The sequence below is a fragment of the Corvus cornix genome, chromosome 3, assembly GCF_000738735.6.
Source record: "Corvus cornix cornix isolate S_Up_H32 chromosome 3, ASM73873v5, whole genome shotgun sequence".
Classification (NCBI taxonomy): domain Eukaryota; kingdom Metazoa; phylum Chordata; class Aves; order Passeriformes; family Corvidae; genus Corvus; species Corvus cornix.
In genome coordinates, this window is record NC_047056.1 from 72,669,387 (window position 1) to 72,684,490 (window position 15,104).

Genomic DNA, 15,104 nt, shown 5'->3' on the forward strand with positions numbered 1-15,104 from the left:
TTCAGCCGCAGAGAAACATTAGAGAAATGACTAATTTCTTCTACACACCGTATCTCTCAAGCACTATTTTCCATTTTGTATTTCTTAAGAGCTAGAAGAAATATATGCAATTTTTAAAGATTACTTACACATACCATTTTTCATTTTCAAAATGTCAAAGGCATCATTTTGCATATATCTCCACACATACAGAGTTTGTCTGGCATATACAGACCGGATAGTCCTCATCTGCCACATAAAGGCAGATGATCTGAAAAGTGCATGCTCAGTAGATCTATTCATATGGAATCAGTTCCAAATATTCACTTGCCAGACATCTATGTGCTCCAGGTTCAACATAGAAGCAAGTGGCAATTCAGTAGAAAATCTGCCCAAGCCAGATGGGAAGTAGCCTGCTGTCAAACATGCTGAAGAGAAACAGGAGTTTAGGAAAGAAATAAGAACCTGAAACCATCCCAGATATATGAAGTATGGTTTTTCCAAAAGATGTGTTCATCTATGTTCCTTCCAATTGCAAAGTAGAAAATAGAAAAGGAAAAAAAGAAAAAAAAAAAAAAAAAAAAAAAAAAAAAAAGAAAAACACCAGAAAAGTGAAAAGTAGCTTCACAGGCCATTAAGGCTTTAATATAAAGTGCATAGAAACTACATTTCTAACCTTTCATGTGATTTGCTTCACAATAGCAACAATGTTAGTAAATATTCATTATGGAAAATAGCATTTGTCTCTTAATATTACTTTGTTTTACAGTATGTTGACCATAGGAAAGTCACATTAACTGTGTTTCAGTAGGACATAAAAGGTAGATTTTTTGGATAGGCCAGGTTTTCTTAAAAAAAATGCTACAATTTCTGTCTGATAGTATGACCATAAGCATGTGGATGCATCACAAACATTTTGAACTCTTTGCAATGGTAGATTTATCCCAACTGGGCTTTATTCAAGAACAAACCAAACTTTAAACACTTCTACCAGGCGTGATGATGAAATGGGAAATTGAAACTACCAGAGATGATAATAAACACTTTAGAGTATTTGAAATGGAAAGAATAATTTGGCTAGCCTGCCCAAAGGGTTTGTTATCCTTCCCTCCTCCTCCCCCACTACCGCTTTGTTCAGTTCCTTTTTGTGTCTTTTCTCTCTCTCTTTCTTCTTCCCTTCTTCCCTCCCCTCCTTCCTCCCTTGAACGTCAGTACTGGATGCTGAGGTGAATACCCCCACAAACACAAATTCCTACCACTAAAAGAAATTTGTGTGTGTTTCTAATAGATAACTGTGGATGATACATATCCATATTATTAGAATATGTTAGATAGAAATCAACTATACACTATGTTGAAAACTGTATGCAAATAGTTTTCCTCTCTGCCAGATTCAGTGATGAAGAACACAGAAGGGGCAAAGCAGTGCCTCCTGGTAAAACATACCAGAACAAAGCAAATAAAAACCCCTTGCATGTGGATCTTCAAACTGGAAGATAAAAAAAAGAAGCAAACAAATGTCCTCTAGCAAAGCAAGTGTTATACTCTCGGTTACAAAGCTATAAACAATGTTGCAAAGATAGAAAACAAAACAAACACGACCTCTTACAAGGTTCTATCTTATCTGCTCCGAAGTATCAGTTGCTATCAAACATCTCATCCCAGGTCTGTTCTGTTTACATTATACATCAAGATTTTTAGCCTAGCACCAGAGGTGGCTGACTGAAAATGAATTCTGGTTTATATGAAACTTTAATTTAAAAATACGAATCATGAGAATGAGTGGTTGTATGCATAACTTACCAAATTCACTTTCCCTACTTTATATTTCACTGCAGCAAAGAATTCTGCCTTGCATCTATTTCAAGCATCACTGTGTCTTGTTGATTTTAAAGATGTACGCTGATTCTGACCATCCTATTTTATGCCAAAAGTACATGATTTCCAGTTTCCTTCATCAAAGTTACATTTTAACAATCTAAACTTTGTTTAATCCACTAGTGCTTCTAGAGGAAGTAAAATAATCATATAAACTCATATTTAGCTTCTCCATTTTTTTGGAAGGAATTGATACCTATGAACCTATGGCCTGATCCACTGGGGTTTTTTTTCTCCTAATCTTGTGCAACATTCTTTCTCTAAATTTAAAATATTAACCTCAGAGAGCTTTCACTGCAATATTCTAAACTGGTGCTATATTTGGGTGGTTGCATTTTCCAGGTGATTATCTTGTCATAAACTGATAGCATATTTTTCTGTTAGGAAAGCTTTTAGCTCTTTTTCTTGTAGCAGCTTAAACTCAAGCAAATTATGTTCTCACTATTATTCCATTACCTTCAAAATAATCAAGATACGTTGCACCTACTTCCTTTGGAGCTGTTCTCCAAAAGTAGCCATATCCTTTCTACTGTAGTCAACATAAGACCTGTAACAACTGTATTCTACAAATTTAACCTTATGTGCAAATACTTCTGCAATTTCAAGCCACTATTCCAGGAGATAAACTGGATTTTTTGTAAATTTTGCAGATGACATCTATATCTTCCCAACACCATGCCTGTAACACCATACAAAGTTTAAAAAGGGCAAGTGCTGGATTCTGAACCTGGGAAAAGGCAACCCTGGTTGTGTGTACAGACTGGGGAATGAGAGGCTGGAGAGCAATGCTATGGAAAGGGACTTAGGGATCCTGGTCAATGGCAAGTTGAACATGAGTCAGCAGTGCCCTGGAAGCCAAAAGGGCCAACAGTGTCCTGGGGGGTATCAGGCGCAGCATCGCCTGCCAGACAAGGGAGGGGATTGTCCTGCTCTGCTCTGCACTGGGGTGGACTCACCTCGAGTGCTGGGGGCAGCTTTGATATTAGAAAGCATCTAAATGAGGGCCACAAGGATGGTGAAGGGTCTGGAAGAGAAGCCATATGAGGAGCAGCTGAGGCCACTTGGTCTGTTCAGCCTGGAGGAGACTGAGGAGAGACTTCATTGCAGTCTACAACTTCCTCGTGAGGGGAAGCAAAGGGGCAGGTACCGATCTCTTCACTGTGGTGGCCAGTGATAGGACTAGGAATGTTATGAAGCTGAGTCAGGGGACCTTTAGGTTTGATATCAGGAAATGGTTCTTTACCTAGAGGGTGGTTGGTAACTGGAACAGGCTCCCCAGGGAAGTGGTCACAGCACCAAACCTGATAGAATTCAAGGAGTGTTTGAACAATCAGGAACATGGTGTGATTTTTAGAGTGTCCGGTTCAGGGTCATGAATTGGACTCAATGATCCCAGCGGGTCCCTTCCAAAACAGCATATTCTGTGATTCTGTGATTCTATGGTTCTGTGAACACAAATAGCTCTGTATTGTTCTGCTTTGGAGACAAGCTGCTTCTCAAATAGGCAAAAGCAGTAACACATACTTTGTATGTGAAGCCATTACACCGCAGTTTTCCAAGCACTTGACAAGCTACTCTTAGGATTATTAACTCTAAAAAGATATTACTCAATTGCATGTCTATAAACTTCTTTTGTAGTAATTAAATAACGATGTAATCTACTTCTATAGATATAACCATGTCATAAGTTCTTTTAACTTCTCCAGAATTATTTTTTCCTGTAGAAATGAGATTAGCTATAATGCATGAGAATATTTTGCATTTTCCACTGTTCTGTAATACTTTTTAGCTTCAATAAAGCAAAATATTTAACAAAAGTTTTCTGACAGACACCATGGAATTGCTTCTTCATAAGGATTCCTTTCAAATATATATGTGCAAACTATGCATCATTCTAGCAGAGGTTGCACAATCCCTTTCTTCTGAAACTGTGCACCTAACACACAGAATATAAACCCATTATAAATGTCAGCTCTCTCAACAGCATTTTATAGATACTGCCCAAATATTAGATTAATCTCTTATTCTTAGCTGTTCTGGGAAAGCCCAAGATGCTCTTTTGTTATACCTTCATTTGTTTTGTGAAAAATTTTACTTTACATCCTGTTTTACATTCTTCTCTATTTTCCCTTATGAAGCTGTCATCTTTTTTTCAAATCTTTCTTCAACTTCTTAAGTTTAACACTGTTTCAACTCTTATTTTCCCTCCTTTGGTGATCACTGATTCCTGCAGGTATGTCCTCTATTTGTTTCATCTTGATTCAAGACAACTGTCAGCTCACATACCCTCTTGTACAACACTATTACTTTTCTTGACACAGATAATTTGTTGTTACTTGGAATCTTGCGGGTGGATAAGAGCTGAATGATGTCTTTGATATGACTCAAAGTTAGTGAAGAAATAGTGCCTACTCTCCCTATATGAAGTAGGGGACAAAGACCAACAGAAAGTTTACTTAACTTCCTTGCCTCTTTACATTCAGCATTTCTTCCCCTAAACTTAAACTTCAGAATTCTATTTCTGGATTTATCATTGTGTTAAAGCTGCTTTCTCTGGTGCTTATGATGCTTCTCTGACTTACACATAAACAGAATAATTTCTAGATTGCTTTGGTCTCTCTCATTCCTAGCAGTTTGGCATTTCAATGTCCACTTAAATTTCTGGGGCGTGCTTCAGATGCTTCACAAATTTGCATGCAGATTATTCAAAGATTATAAACTATCCCTGAGATTTGATTTTATCCGTACTAAAGATAAATGGAAGGTGGGTTTCATCCTCAAAATAACAAAAAATTTTATATATAAGTAAATACAAGATGCCAAAATGACCAGCAGGACTGAAGTCCAGTCTGTTCTGTTGTTTACAAGTCTACAGAATATATCCAGCAATACAAGAGCCACAGCAGAACAGGGTGGAAAAATTGGTATGAACCAAAACTGGATTCCTAACAACTAACTGTTCGAAGACAGAATGAACAGAATCATAATTCCTTCAGCAGGTGTCCATTACAGAGAAAATTACTGAAATAATGAAAATTTCAAGGATGTTATTGAAGTAGCAGTAAATATATCCCATATATAGGCAAATCTGTATTTGATAATGCTAGATACCTCTTTATCCAAGATATTCCAGTAAACTTTATTTCTTAAAATTCCTTTCCATGTGTTTGATTTAAATTACTGGACACAAATTTTCCATTACAATGATTAGTATATGGTATCAACACAGATAAAAACAGTACCAAACATAACAGCTACCTGAGAAAAAATAAAAACATATCCACATCAATCACAAAATGATAAATTCTTGTTAAAAATGAAGTTCAAATATATATTTGCCTGAGAAATAAGTAAGCAGAACAACCTTACTGTATTAAGTAGAATCATTATGCGGTATTCACAGGCTTTGTGTCACACCCTTTTTATTCCCACCTGTTCCGAAATCTAAAGCCAGATCTTCATCTCATGTCCTTAAAAAAATAGCTGTACTCAATGGGAGCTCAGTTCTTGCTTAATCCCATTTTGTGCATTCTAGGAGCCAAGCTAGAACCAAGCCAATACCTGTAGTTGACTTTTAATCTTGCAGCTAAAATTTTGTACTTAGTAAAAAAAAGCTGACCTGGAAAGCAATTAAAGGATTGGAATCTCCATGCCAATATGTAAAGCCATATCCCACAAGGCTAAATCAAAATTTGTTTTGTCTGTGGCATGGTATGGAATTTTTCCTTCTCTTTTAACAATTTCAGTGATTAGCCCTCTCACTTTAGAAGCATCCGCCCCATTTTCTAATGCATTTTCTCCCACTACTAGGGCTTCATTCTCTAAAAACAGAGATCAACATCTTTAAAATTTTTTTTTATAAAATAAAGTACTGTGACTGTGACAACACTTTTGTTGTTGTTGTTGAAGATATCAAGGGCACCATGTAAGGCAAATTTATCATATGAAAATATCCAACTATTTATAAAGCAACAACTGTTTTCTGTTTGGAAAATACAAAAAAATTCATAAACTTTGACAAAATATGTATTTCTCCTAGTTGGGAAAAAGAAAATAGAGGTAAATGCTAGCAACATAGAGAAAGGAATGGTGTACCGGACTGTATCCTATGCTACTGCAGCAACCGAGATTAACGAACAGAGAACAAGTGGTTGACATATCACCTACCCATGGGAGTTCCAACGCCGTAACCTTTGGAGTCTATCAGGCCTCCAATCTGTGTTAGGTTACAGTTCCTCTGTGTGACAAACTCAATGGTTGTCGACTCCATTAAAAACGCGTAATCAGAGGTAAGCACACGTTGGATACCTTCTTCATTACTTTTGACAAGTACTGACTGCCTCCTGCTGCTCATGAAGGCCCACATCTTGTCATAAGTGGAGATTTTGGATTTCTGGAAGACAAATATTAGGTGTGGTATGAATGAGAATAATATGCTTATAAGAGTAAAAGCAAATTCTCAGTTTGCACATTGCTCTCTTCTCAGATTTTAGTATATGTCAGGTTTTACCGAGGCAATTTTCTAAGGGGGCCTGTGCCTTTCATCTCACCTGTACTTCTCATCTTCTCCATGTAAAAATAAACAACTGGACAGACTGTCAAATGTGAAATATCTGTTGTTGATCTGTTTTTATTGTTTATATATTTTTATGCAAGAGGAAGGCCTACAAGTACTTCAGGTGAGTGGAAAACTATTAAGTATTTAACTCTAGCATAAAGATAATCAACTATGCTGTTGAGTTTTTTAGGAGAATCTGTGGATTCTGGCACAAGTGAAATTTCACTCTTATTTCAATCACTCAGCTGAACAGTTCTGAAAACCTAGTGCACAATGTGCCAATCTGAAGTAATCAAAGCACTTACAGATGGCAGTGTATGGAGAAAGTTGTGAAGGAGAGGGAAGATAACATTTTATCTATCATATATGACAAAAATACTTGGAAAAAGATTTTAGGTAAGAGATAATATCACTCTCTGGTCATAACAATGCTAGCTTGCCTTACAGAAATTGTCTACTGGAAGTCCTAAAAATTAATATGTGTTTTCTGATTTAATATTTCCAGAATACAAAGAACTGTTTTGGTCAGAAGGGAGCCAGTAATTTGGGACAAAGGAGTCAGTAGTTTGGAAGAAATTGATGCTGTGCAGCTACAAAGGAGTTGCTTCCTTTTTTTCACCCGCAGATCTTTAAAAAGATAATTACTTTCTCTCATTTTTGTAAAATACAGTGTTTAAGAGATCATAATGACTGGATAAACTGAAGGTATTAGAAATACTGAACATTTTATACCACATTTTCCCCATCTGTTTAATAACACAGCAAACTCAAGATGTATCAGAAAATGTTCTGTAATGTTAAATTTTGCCTAGTAAATACCATGTGAGCACTAGTTTTATCAGACTTTTTAAGGTGTCTTTCCTCTTTTAATGTCATCCTTAAAGATATTTCTGCCATCAGCTCTGGTAGAAATACTAAACAAGGATTGACACTACAAATATTTCTGAAGTTCAGCTGATTGATAGCCAGAAATTCTGACCCAAAAGAGAATTAGCAGTGTATGTGGAATGAAAAGAACATTTATTTAGAAAAAAGAGACTACTTTCTCCCCCTGCTGAGAAAGAATCCAAGAGTTCTTTTACTATGCTTGAGGACTTAACAAATCAAGCATTTGAACTAAGTCTAGTGTCACTGCTAACAAAACTGAAGAATTTTAGGGCTCTGCATTATGTGCATTGTTATTGTACTGAACAGAGTCTGGGCCTGATTGCAAAAGATGTTAGTAACAATGAAAGAGGAAAACATTTTTCTTCAGAATATTCTGTGAATAGAGATGACCAAACTCCTCATAGTGTTTCTTTTTAATCAAATAACTCTCGGAAGCATTTAATATTTCATTGTGGTATAATATACTTCAAGCAACACACATCAGGTCTGTAGGAATCTAACATACTGTGTAATGCAGACAGGGTGGAAATAAACGTTTTCCAGTATTTGTAAAATTTTACCAAGAACCCATATTTAATTCTTTTATCATACAGTCTTAACCCCAGTAAATATTTTAGCCACTACAAATAATCTGAGCGGTATAAAACATTGGCAGAGAAAACAATTTTAGTAAATGGTTACATGCACATTGCTGACACATGTTGAAGGAAAAAAAAAAAAGAAAAAGCCAAATGAGATACAATAAAAAAAAAAAGAATTAACTGTAATACATAAGTATTTTTCTATTTTTGTTGAGAAAAAAAAATAAACTCCGGGATGAAAAAATATTCGCAAGGGGAATGGTTGCTTTCTACTCAGTCATTAGAACATGTGAAAAAAATACAATATCCTGTAAAGGACAGAGTGTTCATATTATGATGACTGATTTAATCAGCTAGGATGAAGCCACTGCTACTATTGAAAAGAAAAAAGGTCATCAACAAAATCAGAGAAAGCTCCTGCACAGAACAGCTCATTTATTGGAATAATTAAAACAAAAACATTAAAACACTCTACACATGATTAATGAGACTTTAGAAGAGAACACAAAACCTAGAATATCAGTGCACATGGCTCACCACTGTAAAGTTAACAGTGATGTCTCAGTTTTCTCATATAGGCAAAACATTACAATGTTTTTGCACTACTTTCTTCTCCCTCTGAAAGCTGAAATTATGCCAGGGAAAAATGCCATTCTACTTTTGAACCCTATGTTTGTTTGTTTGTTTCTTTTTTTTTTGTAATGCAGAAGAGGGGTTTTTTTCAATCTTAAATTAAAAAACCTTCATCATTTGATTTAGGAAAATATAACCACAGATAGTTGTCCTGTGTTTGCCAAAATATGCAGCAGACCCATTGATGAAAATCAAGAAGTCAGAAAAATCAAAAGCATCAGAAACCCATTTGACATTGAATTAAAGAAAATGACACTCTAATATGCTTCTAGTGGTTATGACTGTATCATTCCTACTGTTAGAAGCAGATACTGCAATTTACATTATGTTTCCACCTTTTTTCACTGTGTGCAAATCAATCTGGTTAATCAACCTATATACTCCATCAATACAGTGTATTATTTCATCTGGGTTAGTTCACCATATTGTTTCATCTAACTGGAAACCACTGTCGGGAAATCCAACTTAACTTGAAATCAACCAGAAATGATGTCTGTCTAAGATAACTTGTGGTGACATGATTTACTATGCTTGTGTTCCCTCAGGAATGCTGGAGACAATGCAGAGTAGTAAGAAAGCTGCCTATGACTTGAATTTCACTGGAAGAAAAAAGAGAGCTAACTAATAGGAAAACTGGAAATGAAAAGATTAAGCAAATCTAGAAAGCCATCTCAACATCAAACCCAATGCATAAAATGGTAGCCCTCACACTGACATTCAGAGGATACTGTCAGTGTCATACTCAGCATTCATAAATTAAACATTATTGGAAGATAACTGTGCTTGTCAGGGACCACAAACGCAACCATGGCAAAGGCTCTAAGTTAGTCATAGCCTAATGTTATGTATAAATATGAGTCTGGAAACAGAATGAGTCATTGTCAGTAATGTGTTACTTACTGCTCCATCCTGGAGCACTGGCTTGGAAAGAAATATCTGAGCAGCAGGACTTTGGACCACAACATATCAGGATGTTGAATAAATGAGAGAATAAACAAGGATCAAAGTATGTGGAAGCAGACCTCATGATACAAGTCAGGATTGGATAAATGCACAGTAATAATGTGCCAGGCTAATTCTGACATTTCTCTATGAAGGAAAAATTACAGATCCATTAATAGAGATTTTTATTTTAATAATAGCTTACAACCTCTTTCCTGGATTCTGAAAGCATTTAGGTGCCACAGAAAATACTTCAGCTTTGCTTTCACCCATGCAATATTTAAACTCAAAAGGCTGTAGTAACTAAGGAAAGATTGAAAGTAATTAAGTTTACATTTTGAGAAAAAAATTTTAAAAAGTCATCAACCTAGTTCTGATATATTTTATGAAAGCACTCTCCACCCCATGAGAATTAAAACATCTCAATCATTATGTCAGGAAAAAAACCCACAGACTCCCAATGCTACTACAGTATTTTATATTTATGACACTATGTATAACAGCTTTGTGACTTTTGTTTTCCTTAGCATTGCAGGCTTAGTGGACACAAGTCACTTTTCCTAAAGTTGATTCATGGATTTTTTAAAGCCTAAGGAGCAATGTCCATTCTTTATGACCGTCTGTAATGGACAGACTATGAAACATCACTTCTGAATGACTTCACCAAGCTCATCACTTAGGCATCTGCATTGCCAAAAAGAATGACATGTGAAAAGAGATTTCAAAAGGACCAATCTGTATTAGCCTTATCAAGGTGTCCAAAATGGTCTCTCAAAACATCTTTGATGACAACCTGGAAGGATAAGGACTGGACAGATGAAGCAGCTACAGGTGGCTAACTGGCAAAGGAAGTCGTGGTTAACAGCTCAAGGCCAGATTAGCATCTTGACAAGATTTGAGTACCTTGAGGGTCAGTCCTGATACTACTCAGTATCTTTATAAGCAGTTGGGAAAATGGTATTGAAAGCACCCTCATCAGATTTGTGGATGACACAAAAGAGAGAGGAGATGTAGAAATACTGAAAGAAAGAACTACCATGCAGATAGGTCACAAGAGGCTTGGAAATTAGTGTAACAGAAAATGCATCAGGTTTAAGAAAGATAAATTCAAAGTCTATCCTGGAAAAAGTAATCCCAAGCATCCATACTAGCTGGGAATTGACTGGTGGGAGTGAATTGTGGCTGAAAAGGATTTATGGTCCCAAGAAGAGGCTAGCAGAACATGAGTAAGCAGCCCATCTCTGCAGCAGGAAAGTAAACTGCAGGCATTATCAGCAAGACTATAGCCAAGCCCAGAACAAAGGAAGTGATTAATCCACAATACTTGGCACTTGTCAAGTCACACCAAGAATGCTGTGTCCAGTTTTTGTTCTCTGAGTTCAAAGACATGCTAAAATTAGACAGTATCCACCAAAGTGATCACAAGATTGGAGATCTTAACTCACAAAGAAAAATTTATGGAAATGTTGTTCCTAGAATGGAAGGATTACAGAGAATCTAATCACCTTCTTCCATTACCTAAAGAGAATGTTAGAGAGAAGCTGAAGGTACTCTCTTCATTCAGATGCATGGTAACAGGATAAGAGGCAATAGCCAGAGCTGCTAAGGGGAAATTCTCTGAGTATATAAGGAAAAAATTCTTCCCCATGAATAAAACTAAGTGTTGGAACACATAGCTCACAGAAGTAGTAGAATCAGCTCACTGGAAATATTGACACAGCTTAATGTAACTCTGAATAAGTTAATCTAACTCCATGCACTCTGAATAAATTAATTTAACACCATGCTTTCAATCAAGAAAGCAGACCTCCTCTTACAAGAGTAAGGGACCTGTAGAGATGCCTTCCAACTTTGAGTTTTCATTGATTTCTTTGCTTCTTTATTCGTATGAACTTATGTACAGTAATTAATAAGAATTTCTGGGGACTCTTCAAATTTTGACCTTGAGCAATTTCAAGAAAACAAAACAAAATATATAATTTCCTGTTTTGGAAAAAAAACCCTAACCAAACAAGAACAAAAGAAACAAACCAAACAAACCCCAAAAGCATTGTGAATTTATGTAGTTCATACATCAAGAGAAAGGCAAGCCCATCATTATCCAGAGAAGTGTGTTTTCTTGTCTTTTTTTCCACTTCATTCCTTTGAAAGTCAAGTAGACTTTTTCATAAAATTCTCCAATTTTTTCATACATGACCCTTTGTAGATGCTGAACACGAGTACAGGAATCCAAACTTAACAGTTCATATAGTAAGTTATCTTATTAATTCCTTATTCTTTTTTTGTAAGTATGACATTTTGTTTTGACATATGCCCTAAATCTACATAGCTGTGAAATAAACTAGAAAATACATTTCTGATGTTCTTAATAATGGCAAAAGCACTCATGTATCTCAATATTTTTTTCTAAACATAAGAAGGCTCGATGTCAAATTTAGGTGAAACAATTATTATAGTCAATCCTCTTATGGCTCATAGATGTTCTAAAACATCAGGGATATGTCTCCAGTATTTTAGGCTACACAGGATTAGTACCATTAATAGAGAGATCAACAAAGTTAATTAATGGAATACATTTCAAATCATAGTGTGGCAAGCTTAAAACTGAGAGAACAAACAGCCTAAGGTGAAGAATGTTTTAGGAATCCTGTAATTCTCCTGAAGTATTATAAATACAGCAAAACTCAACGATAAGGCTTTCTGAAAGAATTTGAACACTAGCATAAATGAAAATAAATGGTACAGAAACATAAAAAGACTGTTCACCTGCCTGTAGTCTCATCAAATGGAAATTTGTAAAGGTTGATTGCTACTGTTGAAATACCTATCAATGACCAGTGATGTGTTTTCTCCATTGTTTACTTCGTATACTTTATTGTTTCTGTAATATGTATCTGTGTACACTGGTCCACCTCTCCCAGTTCTTAATATGAAACTGAATTCTTTGGAACTGGGACTATTTTCTCCAAACAACTCAATGTTTCTGAAGTGGACAACAATGTCCATTACTGGGACTTCTGAACAGTAATACAAGTAATAAATAATAATAAATAAATAAAATAATTAATACAAGAAAATAATGATAAATATAAGAATCAGAATAAAAGACAATACTTCTTATTAATTTTTTGGTTTTAGACAATTTTTAGCTTTCACAAATCACTACACATCTTGTTGAAGATACTCTGTTTTGAATAATACATTTAAATTTGTTTTAATAACCAAAATAATTTCTAGTTTCTCGTTAAGTCTTAGCTAATTCTACACTCCAAAAGTAAGTGCTGATTTTGAGGCAGATAAAGCAGTATAATTATTCATTTTGACATAGCTGAGTATGTTAAAACACAATTTTGTCTTAATTGCATATCTGCACCTGATGCCTCCACAGGATACTACGATGCCATGCACAATCCAAACTCTGCATTCAGATAGGTGTAGTGCACAGTTTTGAACCATTGCTATAGGATAAGGCATAGTTTTTGCAGGGCTAATCACTAGCACCTGAAGTATCCTGAAAATATTGTACCTTACTCCAGGTTTGCTGGACAGCAGACCAGACTTAAATGAGCTTAGCTGTCCTCTATCACCCAACAGAAGAACATAATTCAGGTGGGCTTCTGAGTATCATCTAATTTTTTGAACAATTTAACCACTAGCTATAAATACTGATCTCTTTAATACCTAATACCATATTTTCTTTATTGTCTTCTAGAACTATTAGACTAGATTCTTCTCAGTCATCACAGAAAAATGAAAAAGACACTCTCCTTTTTCATCCTGGTCTCATTCACTCTAACCCTTTGACCTCAGAGTATTACTTTTCTATTTTTTTTTTTTTTAATTTTTTCCCTATTTTTTCAGAACCACTGAGCCCTGAAAACCCCTAAGTGAACCAGACAATTTAGATTTTGTTGTGTTGGCATAAAAACAATAAAACCAATGCATACACTGTTCTCTCCTCCGTAAAGGCAGTTTTTATGGTCCATAGAGCACAAATGAAAAAAGGAAAGGTGTTTCTGCCAAGAATAGTGCTATAAGGAATGAAAAATGCAGTGCTCTGAGAAAGACATTTTCACTCTTGCCCTGATTGTGCTGACTTTTTGTTTTAAAACCCAAAGATTTTGAACAAATGTTAAATATTTCAAGTAACTTACGGTTAAAAAAACCCAAACCCTAATGCTATTGAAATAAGTTTTTGCTATCAGCTTTGACCTGGAGATAAGACTTCATAGCTCCAAAATCACTAATGGATTTCAGAGAACTTTCTTGCCTTTTACACCAGAACGATATATAGTCCTCTACTGAATAATAACTAACATCACAAGGGTTCTTGTTGTAAAATACTGTGGAACATGACAAGTGTGATATATCCCACACTTCTGCAGGTTTCCTTCTTTATAAATAGGAATAAGAATTTAATCAAACTTAATCTGTTTCTAAAGCATATCCTATATTCTGGATGTTTGTAAAGATAAACCTATTTCTGTTCACTCTGCCTGTTCTCAGATACAAATTGCATGTACAGAACTCCACACTTCATTTGCACTGTATCTGAAAACAATCTCCTTTCCCAAAAGCACTGACTGCATAGTTTTATCAATGGAAGTGAGCATGAAGATCACAAATATTACTTTAATTATTACCTCAAATAGAGTAAGAATTTCCCACAATGCCACAATTTTAACAGATGTATTCTCACAGCATCTATAGCTGTATGAGAGATATTTGTGCAATATTCAAAGCACAAGTAAGATGTGCTGTGCTCAAAACACTGTTGCTGTTGAGATTTGATATAAACTTATTGGGCAGCATTAGAAGTCAAACTTGGCATTGCTTTGGTCACAGATCTCTTTGAATGGGCAGAAGAGATAGAAAGCCTATTCATTATTATTTACCTTTTTGTTCCCAAAAAACCCCAGTTAAAAATAAATATTGTTTCATTGTCTTCACAGGTTTCAAAGACTTAATGGAATTTCCACTGTCATTATTTTCCTAATAGCACCACTCAAGCAGCAGCAGTAGCATTAGCTATTGCTTGTAATGATAATCATCAAAATGAGCCTAGTTGCACAGACAGATTTTTGGGGATTTTTTCCCAATGAGTTCACCTATCAGTTCTGTTGACAGACATAACAAAATTCTTTACATCCAAAATGGCCAATAATTTAAAGTATTTCTTCACAAAATATCCCATATAATAGATTTGCCATCTATACATTAGCATCAGCCACCTCTGAGGTATTTTGCAGTGGGATTTGGGTTTAGCATTCTGTGCATTTTATTACACAGAGTAAATACCAACCACATTGGACCATATGTGCTAACAGCTGAGTCTTTCTCTGTGCTTTTCTGACCTTGGTGACTAGAAAATTGGAGTTAATTCAGGCAAACAGGATTGATGCCATATGTGGTTTTTATCAAAGGTGTAGAGGAGTGGTGGGATACTGATCAGAAGAATTTTTTGTTAACAAATCTGTCAGATTTTGAAATAATTCTGGCAGTTTTATCTTTAAACACCTTTAGTCTCCTAAACAACATACTTGAGAAGATAAGCAACATAACACTTAAGGAGCTGCTTTCCTCCAACAATAGAAAGAATAAATAAAAGAAATAATTGAAAAGATCTGGAATTAAAAGTTACAGTA

General features: G+C 35.4%; 1 protein-coding gene across 5 annotated transcripts in view; it reads right to left on the reverse strand.

The window, feature by feature from the left end:
• Positions 1-15,104, reverse strand: part of GRIK2 (glutamate ionotropic receptor kainate type subunit 2) — a 366,191-nt gene that overhangs the window by 33,135 nt on the left and 317,952 nt on the right. For all 5 annotated transcript variants that reach the window (XM_039568102.1, XM_039568100.1, XM_010403513.3 and 2 more), the window contains one exon: positions 6,025-6,250. In XM_039568102.1, coding sequence (XP_039424036.1) covers positions 6,025-6,250 — 226 coding nt within the window. The remainder of the gene's footprint in view (positions 1-6,024; positions 6,251-15,104) is intronic.